The 10,978-nt window shown below is 39.0% G+C and overlaps 1 protein-coding gene across 1 annotated transcript; it reads right to left on the reverse strand.

The window, feature by feature from the left end:
• Window positions 1–5,458: 5,458 nt before the first annotated feature.
• Window positions 5,459–7,672, reverse strand: LOC116263099 (ubiquitin C-terminal hydrolase 12-like). The gene is made up of 4 exons (XM_031642691.2): window positions 7,475–7,672; window positions 7,257–7,417; window positions 6,824–7,023; window positions 5,459–5,981 (listed from the first exon to the last, which is right to left on the reverse strand). The coding sequence occupies exons 1-4, from the start codon at window positions 7,603–7,605 to the stop codon at window positions 5,580–5,582; spliced, it is 894 nt and encodes a 297-aa protein (XP_031498551.1). The 5' UTR covers window positions 7,606–7,672; the 3' UTR covers window positions 5,459–5,579.
• Window positions 7,673–10,978: the final 3,306 nt, after the last annotated feature.

Genomic DNA, 10,978 nt, shown 5'->3' on the forward strand with positions numbered 1-10,978 from the left:
CAATCTTTCATACATGTAGAGATCATAGAGCGGAAAACCAGGTCCCCAAAAAAAGAGATAATTACTAGCCAAGAACGTTCAGAATTCCTAATCCCCCAGAAAGAGCATGCTTAAGATAGCATGATCGCTAGTGCTGATTCCCAGAACCTCTCTAAGCTCGGTCAGCAATGCTTCCTTTTTCCAAGTAAGCTGAGCTTCCTGGTACAAACACCGCAGCACAATAAGATATGCATTCTTCTTCTCCTCAGTACTCTGACAACCGTCAGAACCCAACTGCAGAAAAGCGATCTTGTCAAAAGCAATATTGAACTAGAATTGAACATTTAACGACTACATTTAGTGAATAGGACGTCGAATCGGGCTATCAATTATACATTCAGTTTTGAAAAAAAACATTTGAAACTTTATTTGAACTAATCATCTCAATCTGACTCCATGGATTCAATATGGATTCAAAACAACTTAGACAATTATAACCAGGTGTTACCAAAATGGGCTTTCAATCATTAAATAATTTTGCAAATTTAACTAATTTCCTCCTTGTTTACATTTCGTATATCGTATACCTATTTTTTCCCGATTTTTTACATATTTTTGACGATTCACACCTAAATCGATTGAATCAGCAGTTTGACAGAATCGATGCACAACGGCACAACAATTTCAGACCCTTCACCTAATATCAGAACAACGCTTGTGCTATTTGAATTGAAAACAGCTTCAGCTGCGGAGAAGGAAGATCACAATGTCGGGTTCTATTCTCATCTTAAATCAGGCGGTGCCTCTCATGGTTAGGTTGGCGTTCTTAGTTTCAAATCCTGAGCACCGACTCAAAAAAAGTAGCTTACTGGCGTAGGAGCTGCATAGACGGCCTGCGCTCCGGTGGCTTCCTCCTTCGAGTCATCAGGGAACGTCATGTAACCGACTACCTTTCGAACCGTGATACCGACCTCAACCACACACGTATCGTTGACAAGATACTCTTTCTCCGGGCAGTGTAGACTTCCGAAACAAATGAAAGCTGGAAGACCGCATTGATCTCTTTGAGCTGTAAAGGAATGCTCCATATCTGATAAACAGCAAGAAGGGAAATGAGAAGAGGAAACTACGACACGAAAGTTCGGATAAAAAAATTTCTTTGTTTAGCTTTCACAGCAATAATTGGCTTGATTAAACGCGCCATTAAGAGATCAGTTTTAGACATTTAGGCATACTCTTTTTTGCACTCTCACTTGCTTTTTTGATCGACAACGGCCAAGGAAAATTCAGCGTCGACGGACCATTGACCATGCTGGGTTGGAGAATCCGCGATACACAAGTACAGACCAAGATAACCTGAAGTTACAGTGTTGGAGTCCCAGCGATAGGGGGCAGCCATTAACTTCCTGCAAACTCAGCGGAATTTTATGGAACACTAATAAAAGGACGACTTTAGGGCGATGGAGATGATGAGGTTGACGGTGATGATGAAGCGAGTTGGAGAGACTATACCATTTACAGCCGGCAATCACAAAAACTTTGGAGTAGTATTTTCCGGTCGATAAATTGGAAAAGTTGCCGATCTTCCAAGTGCACCTCGTCGAAAGTAGCTCGCCAATCGGCCGTATCCCCGACGTGTACATGGCTTGCAGGTGAAAGCCTTAGGAGAGATACGTAAGCAATTAAGCAAATGGTTGCCAGATGAACTCACAATTGGCTCCACCAGGACATTTCGCGGAACCCGTTGAAAACAAGTTCTTATTCGTACTGGAACTGCTTCTAGCTATGCGGAAGCCTTTATAGTTTATACAAAGTTTAGGAGGGGTGGAGTTCAATGACCACTCACCAAGTCCAAGGCATCACAAATTTTAAAGAATCTCTTGCGAAATTATATTCCCAACCCACTCTTTTAAGTTTTCCAAATATCAAGGATTCCATTTTTTTTGGGAAGCTATAACGACTTCTGTACTCAAGTGTAAGGCGTTTTCATTGAAGGAAAGGTAATTAGGTACCTGAGTTGAAGTATTAGATCCTATCTCTGTCAAATACCATTGCATGTTCAGATGGATATTCATATTACATTTGATAAGAAAAACCCTAAATCGTGATTCCAGTTCGATTGCTAATTAATAGATTCATTTTCTCGTTCTAAGTTTGGCCACTCATATTCAGATAGTAATCAGACTATATTAAAATTTAAAATTGCTAATGTACAGGAATTCTGGTTAAAACGTATGATTGAGAATCGTATTTGCCGTAGTTCGTATCTCAAGTGGCAGATCACTAATGGTGTGCACTCGCGGAATTCCGACACATGCTTACTCATAAAGAGTGGAGGAGATTTACAGTTTTTAGAAAGACAGACCACCATTATCAGCATGGTGGTTTCCCTGGACACGGTCAACATTGTTTGCCATTCCCCGGTTTCTATCGGTGAAGAGTAGATAATTTTTTCACAGATTTTAGAAGGAAGACCTGGCCTGTAATTTTCCAGGACACCCATTAAGATATTTGCCGTCGAAAAACGTAGTCACTAGCACCTCTCTCCCTCTCTATCTCCGATTTACACGGTATGGAAATGAATCACGGGTGACGAATGTCAACTGCAAATCAAACTGGCAGAACTAGATGCTCTGTAGCAGTAAAGTGGCAAAGAGAGAAAGTCCATTACACAGTCCACTAAAAAGTACAAGCCGAGAATGTTTGTATGCTACTACAAAGCTAACTTCGTTCATCTGGTTATAGAGTGGGATATAAAACTCTGTGTTTGGCAACGTACCGCCCAGTATCAGATGTCAGAACAGCTATTTCTATATTTCTATGCACTTTTACAAGTTTTCAAAACATAAGCGGCGGATCGGTATCTGATACAGTTCATAAAATTTTACACAGAATTTACAACGCAAACGTATTTGCCCTCGACACTTTGACCTCTCTCTATCTATCTCGCTGAAGAGTTGGATACAAAACTCTGCGTTTGGCAACGTATGTATGACCTTCAACGGGAAGTCCAAAGCAACCTGTTTCACTGAAATCAGACTCTTCAATTCCCTCGCATGATCGCCGTTGCTGATTCCCAAAGCGTCGCTCAGCTCACGCCTTTCGTATAAAGAGATTGAAGAACATAGTGGTAGGCCTTCCTCCCGTTACAATCTCTCGGAGAACCATCCAATCATAGCTACTCCTCATGAGCATTTATGTGGTCGGCTCTAGCCGCTGTAGAGCTCAATCACCTGTCACATGTCCAATACATCAGAAATTTATTAAGAGGAAATTAATGTAATTAATTCTTATGCAAAGGCAGTTTTTAATTTCTTATGGTTCCAAAGTATCATACTCAACTTCCAAGATCGTGGGGAAGCTCAAACGAAAATTGCCGCATTGCAGATTACGAATTAGTATTTTTAAATGTAGACTGTAGAGACCACTTACTGTATAGCGTTTTCAAAGAAGCAAATATATTCAAGTACCTAATTCTCTACTGAATTTTGTGGGAAAACCCTAAAATCCAAATTCCATCTTTATTGAAAACTCATTGATTCAGTTTTTCTTTCCCTGTTACTTATCCGATATGAACAATTTAGAAGCATCATCATCTGTTCCACCTGATTCATTAAAATTTAAAACGGAAAAGTTGTTTGAACAGATTTGTATTGGTCTTATTCTTTAGTTTTAGTGATATCCATCTATAATTTCTCTAGGAACCGCAAGAAAACAAGTTTCCTTAGGCAATCATCCTGTCTTGAAAGGGAATAAAAAAAGGGTGATGCCATCTGATCGACTTTGCTTGTTTCTGTGTTTCCTTCAGGAAGAAGGTACCCCGGCTCCCTCCGTCAAGAAAGTCTAATGAAATGAGCAAGTTCGGTGGCAAAAGTTTTCTAATATCAAAAGTTTTTCCATTATGACAGTCATTTACTATTGTAAGCAGAACAAACATGGGTAGCATCTTCTCTCATACTGTTACAGTATCCACTTGGGCTCTTGGTCGTGGCATGCGCTTAAACCCCTCTCCATCTCTTTTCCTTGCTCTCTTTCTCTCTTGATGAATTTTGTTTCGGCCTTTTGTTTCTTGTTTAATGTGCTGATTACTGGAACAGCTTGTCACCACTTTTTTGATAATTGTACCAACATTGTTTACTCCTCATGCCAGTACAGTATAATAAAAAAAATGGCAGTGCGCAAGAAAGGGCATGATTTTTCTCTTCAGTCTGTGCTTATGTTCATGGGGTTGTAGTGTCTAGTAAAAAATTCTGTGTTTGCCATTCTTTCAATCTTTTGAGACTTTCTTAGGAAATAGTAATTCTCAATCACGATACTGCAACTTTCAAGTTTTCTAAAAGCCACAACTTCCACGATCTTGGGGAAGCTAAATGGACATCATCCCAGCTATCTATCTTCTTTGGTAAACAATAATGTTTGTAACATGCATGCAGACTGTAGATCGAGCCTATACTTAATAATGTAAAGCTTCCTCCATAGAATGAAGGAATCCCAGTACTTAGTCCAGTCACTAGGTCCTTTCTCCGGTAGATACCACCGCTTGTTTAGTTATCTAAATCAAAATGTAATTCCAATTTCATTGCTAATAAATTCATTTAGTTTCTATCTTTCCGAGTTGGACTACGCCGATTCAGATATATACTTAGTTATCAGATATTAACTATTTTCGTCGTCATTCCTAGCTCTTCCACCTCCTCCATTAAAATTGAAGCCGATACACCTGCTTGTGAACATCTCAACAACTTACTAACATGCATTAACAGTGGAATGTGGCTCGCAATATTGTACGTACCCAGGTGCCCTAATATATTATATATTCACTTTAAAAAATTATATTTATTAGTATATTCATTTGGACCTCACCTATTTTGTTTGTACTCTCCTATAAAAAATTATATTTGTTTGTGCCGTGCTAGTTGGGTTTTATGCCCCAGAGCATAGTGGTTTGGAACCTGATCTGATTCTTGCGATATCTGAAAACTAGATTCATTTCATAAATTAAGACTTTGTAGCCGAATCATCCAAATTAAGGGGTCAACAAAAATAAATAATCTTTTTAGGGCTCCCTATCCTTAACTCCAAGAAAATTAATCTCCCTCTCTCTCGAACTTTTGCAGGAAATTGATTAACCAAGGATTCATCTTCAAAATACGCTTCGTTGTTGACAATTAATCAGTAAAACATTAAGCTTTTGCCATCTATAACGAAATAACATGAAGATCATGATTGCCTTTGTTAATAAATTTTGAGCTCCGTTAAATAACTTTCTAGCATTAGAAAAGGCAAGAGCTTCCAAATAATTATGTTAGGTATTGATAACAAGAATTATTATTTGGATGTAGTTAATCATTTTTTTGTATTATTAGTAGAGTTAAAGAGTCTAATGCAAGCTCATGAACTTAGAGTAACTTCGAAGATGACGAGCGAAAGATCTTTGTAGCATACAAAACTGATCATTCAGATGAAGCAACAACCCGTCGGCTTATAGCATTCAATAAATAGATATATTCTTCGACATATACACAAAGATGAAAGAAATTGACAGATAGGGTGACCAATGCCTAGAGGGATACACACCACAGGAGGAAACGGCAAGCAGATTACTCTTTAAACGGTCGCGATGCAGGAATGCATTCCCCATAAAGCACACGCTTTAGTTGCATGATGTGATCATCGTTGCTGATTCCAAGTGCGCCTCTGAGCTCGGTCAGCCAAACCTCATTCTTCCACTTGTGGTCACCTTGTAGATGCAGAGACTGCAACACAAAACGATACGCCAACTCATTCACTTCTCTCTCCGATCCATATCCCTCCACCCCTTTTTGGTAACCATCAATGCTCCTCGAACGCCTGTGCTGAGGGATGTTGGTGGGCAGCAGACTATCTGGAGGGACTGTCTGAACAACACGGCTTTCCGGCTTCTCGTCAACGTCCGGCTTCTGCTTGGGAGAAGCCGATGCATCTTCCATCTTCTTTACAGTCTCCAGGGCACCACTCTTTTGCTGTATAATTTGAGAAAACGACCATGTTTCACTTTTCGCTTTACTTTAAGCCCCTTTTGGCCACAACACAAAAGAAAAAAGGGCCAGTACCCATTTGGTGTGTTTAGTTTTTATGAAAATTTAATTTTAAATTTATTTAAGTTTAGTTGCTGCATTTTATATCTTTTAATTAAGTCCAATTGATGAGTTTACGTTGGTTTGATTATTGAGGTTTGATTAAGAGAAGCTATGTCTAGTTTGTCATTATAAAACTTATCTGCTAGGAAATTAACTCTACCGATAAAGTATTAATTATTCAGACTTGGATTTATTTGCAATTAGTATCATATCTATATCCAGGTCCAAATTTCTTTCAGTTTCTATATCCATTATCAAATTGATAAGACGCCGATGCCAATATTCACAATATTGGTGAGATCGACCTTCTCTCCCACCTGATCCCCGATATCATCTACCAATCACAGTCTAACTCAAATCAACACTCATCAATACCAGCCTCATAGTGCCTTTTTTTGAAAATCGAATCAAAGAGGTGGAGCCAAGGGAGGGGCAGCAGTGGCCCTGGTGCAAAACCATTTAAAAAAAAAAATTACATGTAAGTTTTAAAAAAATATATATTTATCCTATATAAAAAGTTTGAGAAATGACATTTCAACACTTGTCAAAATTTTGAAAATAATTCAGCCACCTTCATGTAAAATTTTTAGCTCTCCTCCTAGAGAAAGGTATTAGATAGCATGCTTCTATGATGCCGCTAAAAAGGTCAAAGAAAGAGTGAGAGAGAGACGATGCAAAGGTGAGCCTGTGTGCAGGAGACCACCTCTCGCAAGCTACTCATTTACCTTGCCCTGAGCTGCTGCTTCGACAGACTCTCCATCGTCGTACATTCTGTAACCGACCGTCTTCTGGACAGAGATACCAACCTCAACCAAACACGAATCATTGACAAGATATCCTTTTTCTGGGCTGCGTAGATCACTGAGAGCCAAGATGGACCTATGGCCCCAGTCTTTCTCCTGTGCCGTAAACTTATGCTCAAAATCTGTCAAACCACCAGAACAGAAAACAGGAACAGAAATTATGCAGCCAGAAGTCGGTTCAAAGACCTTCATGATGCTGCATAAGGAGCAATATTTTGGCAGCAATCTGCATGCTATGTGAAGAAGGAAGACATGGAAAAATCTGTGATCTTATGGATGACTGAAAAGGAGACTACCGCCATATGTAAATGAACTCAACCAACAAAGGAGATCTATTTAGGAAATGTCGGGGAACCTTTTATGGTACCGATCTTCTTGCTCAATTGATTGATCACCGCCAAGGAATGCTCGGCCTCCACGCTCCATCCGTCTGGTTGAGTCGAAGAGTCGGCGATGCCCAAGAACAGCCCCAACGATGATTTATTCTGACGGACGTTGGGAAAGATCAACAGCTTCCTGAAAATGCAGGGTATATATGAAGACGATAATGAGAGAGAGAGAGAGAGAGAGTACCATCTGCAGCCGCCGACAACGAAGACGTCGGAGTAGTATTTCTCTTTGTTCATCTTGGAGAAGTTGTCGATCTTCCAAATGAACCGCGTCGGAAAAAGCTTGCCGACCGGCCGTTGCTCCGTTGAGGTCATGGCTGATAGCTCCCCCTTGTCGTTGGACGCTATCAATCTGGCTCTCTCCTTTCCGTCGCAAAAAACTCCAAGGTGTGACCCCTGGCGGTCCGATGGCGGGGTATGTAATATATAGTTAAAATACTGTCATTTAAGTTCCACTTTTTACAAAAACGGGACTCGAATTTTTAAATTCCCTATGTCAGCTCTACTTTTTGCTGGCAATTTAAAGAAACGTTTAACAGTATCAAATGGCGGCTTCTGAATTGAAAATTTTAGAAGCATGACGCACATTTTTGCAGCTAAGACCCAAAAGACGGCCTCTAATTGATAATACTTTTATATAATTAGTGACTTGTAGTGAGAGCAAGGCATATTGGAGCCATAGTTTTATTTTGTTTATTTCATATATCCATGGATATACCATTCACATAATATTCTCATTCTTCTAAGAAATTCAAAATTTTAAAGTTGTAATAGTTGATTTATGTATTAAGTAAGTGACCCATAGTTGATCTGTAGGGAAAAAAAAAAGGAAGGCAGTGTTTGGATGATACTTGAAAACAGACTTTTGGACCGTTTTGCTTCTAAAACAGCCTTTTTGAATTGTTTGGATGTCAACAAAACCAGGTTTCTTAAAAATGAATTTTTGGTTGTATCATCCAAACAAAAAACCAATTTGTAAAAAAATCATTAAAAACATTTTTTTTTTCACAAAATCAGTTCTTCAAAATAGGTTTTTATATCCAATTAACACATCGGAAAGGAATCGCTTGGGGCTCCTTTTATCCTTCTCTTTTTCTTCCTTTCTTAAGTGGCAAGAAAATTATTCTCCCCCTCTCCAATTTGAGTTGAAAGAGCAAACAATCAAGGGATCTTCTTCGAAATACGTCTTTTGTTTGGCAATAATATTGAGCCGTATTATGGCTGAAATTTGCCAATTTCTGACTTCAAGAGGATGCCATTTGATTCGTCTTGAAATCATCTGCCATGGTCGACTTTTTTTAAAAGTTGGATCCACTTTCGGACACTAATTGATCTAAAAGTGGATCGTGCTCTAGTATTTTGATTTGGATCCTTACTAACAGCCTGTTGAAACCCTACTACAAACTCAAGTAGGTACATGCTTTGAAATTTAGACGAAGCGGACTCCGAAAAAGGTGCAGGATTTTAAGTGGTTCGATATACATTTATTATAGAGCCAATGAATGGTCTATCGTGGGAAGGTTACAAGCAGGCGTTGAGCTAGAAATTTCTAGTTGAGGATCACTAGTAAAAAAAATTATACTTTTAAGGGTGCATCAACATACAAATCATATAAATGAAAAAAATGTTTTAACATGTCAAAATAAAAACAAATACTTTTTGTTGGTCTATGTGGGCAATTGCCCACATGTTACCCACGCCTACCTCCTTCCCTGCCCACGATTACAAGCATGTGGCAGTCTTACATTATTTATCATAAATACAGTAGAGTTGTGTTTCCCTGAATATTCTTCGATGCATGCGTTTCTATAGTGAGCATTGTTTTGTTTCACTTTTGCACCGCCAGCTTCAGTATGACCAACTGCATCATGGCATTAACTGTTTGAAATGTTAGTTCTGACACAACTCAATCCCACTTAAGCATTTAGACTGAGATATGGTGGCAGCAGAGATAGTCCCTCATATGGCAATGTCCAGTAAAAATTTATAAAAGATGGAATAACTTTTCAGAAAAGAAAGACGATAGAAGTAAGAAAGTGAAAATCATTTTCATGGAACATGAAGCTCTCGTATTCTTGCTTTTGCCAAAATAAGGAATCACTGGTCGCAATAACATTCATGGAATTCATATTTTCATTATAGTTCGATGTGGTAGAAGATGTTCACTAATAATATATATGTCAGTACTTCTACCAACCAAGACAACTTTTTAAATAAAGTGTGTGACCACACTTCATTAATAAGCTTTAACAAAAGACAAAAGGAGGATAAGAGCACAGAGACGGGGGCTCTTCAAGCAAACGCCCGTTGATGAAGTGGTCTGATTCAGCCCACAATATTGCACCATCCCATGTGGAGATGTAAGCCTTATTTAAATTGCATAAAATGATGTATTACTCTTTAATGACAGTGAAAAACATTATATATAAAACATATAAACAATGCTGTTTTAAAGGATGGGGTTACTGATGTGCAAATCGAAGGAAGGCATAGTGGGTCAATTTCAACTTAATTCTCTCAATCCGGAGGTCAAAATTGAGTTCTGTAAAAGCCAGGAGTTCTCTGTAGGAGTCCAGTTCTTTCACCTAAAATTTCATGTGATTTTATGCTGATTTGACCCGTAATACAAGGCTTTGGTCAAAACTTTCCTCCATACACAAACATGACAACTTAAAAAGAGAATTGTTGTCTTCAACAAATGTTACCAAGGGGTTGAATTCTTATGGCTGGGAATCTGAACTGGTAAGTTATATGATTGGATTCTCAAAAACTTCTCAGAAAATTGGATCTCCTACCTGCTCTAATCACTTCCGGTGATCTGGGGTTTCATCTAAGGACAAGAGTATGTATACCGCTATATATTTTGGGGTTTGGAACCAAAATATCCCATATCTTGAACGCACATGAATAGTTTTGTTTTGTTTCTGACTCGGGAAGGCATGTTCTGCTCTGTGAGCGCTCGGATTGAAAAACTCAATTTGGCCGGACAAGATGAGGTAATGTTGTATGTACTTGTTCGGGATTCCGAAAGGTAATAAACATAAGAGATTTGAAGGACATTTGCTTCATCTGTTCCAAAAATATTTAACTGCGCCTACACTTTATGCTGCGGTTTGGCCAGGGAGTTCATTTGGAGGTTTTCTGGTAAATGCAAGGGAATGTTGGATGCAGATGGAGAAATTCATGCAACCAACCAAGTAGACTATTCAAATTTTGTAGATAGAACTCACGTCGGTCTAGCAAGATGGTGGGCCTCGTTCACTGTGGAACCACTGTTTTTCGGGCAGAAGATTAGGATGACAGCTGCCCTAGAAGGGGACAAGGGCCCTCCTTCAATGGCACTACCCACTTCAGTATTCTTACGTAAATATTCGTCTGAATGTGCATCTCACGCACTCGAGAATACACTTCGAGAGATTTAACTTGTTGACGGCCACACATCAATGTCAGTTTTCTCTTCCATTTATGTTAGAAAATTGGCAATATTTGTGAATAGTCCATTAAGCTGCCACATTATTTTTGTCATCTCCGCAATAATATAGAGTTTTGAATAATGGAAACCCCTTTTATTTAGGAGTGTCAATGGGTCGGAATTGGCCAGCTACATACATAAACAATCCGATTCAGCACTGTGAAAACAGAAGAATCCAACACCATGCCCGACACCAACAGCAGAGGAGGGCCATCG

This window comes from Nymphaea colorata, chromosome 10, assembly GCF_008831285.2.
Source record: "Nymphaea colorata isolate Beijing-Zhang1983 chromosome 10, ASM883128v2, whole genome shotgun sequence".
NCBI lineage: Eukaryota > Viridiplantae > Streptophyta > Magnoliopsida > Nymphaeales > Nymphaeaceae > Nymphaea > Nymphaea colorata.

What these genes read in the sequence shown, in the direction of transcription:
- LOC116263099 (XM_031642691.2), bottom strand. Translation starts at nt 7,605, where the DNA reads ATGACCTCAACGGAGCAACGGCCGGTCGGCAAGCTTTTTCCGACGCGG. An exon ending in GTTGTCGGCGGCTGCAGATG is followed by an intron (nt 7,418 to 7,474) that starts GTACTCTCTCTC and finishes CTGCATTTTCAG; the next exon opens with GAAGCTGTTGATCTTTCCCA. An exon ending in AAGCAGCAGCTCAGGGCAAG is followed by an intron (nt 5,982 to 6,823) that starts GTAAATGAGTAG and finishes CAAATTATACAG; the next exon opens with CAAAAGAGTGGTGCCCTGGA.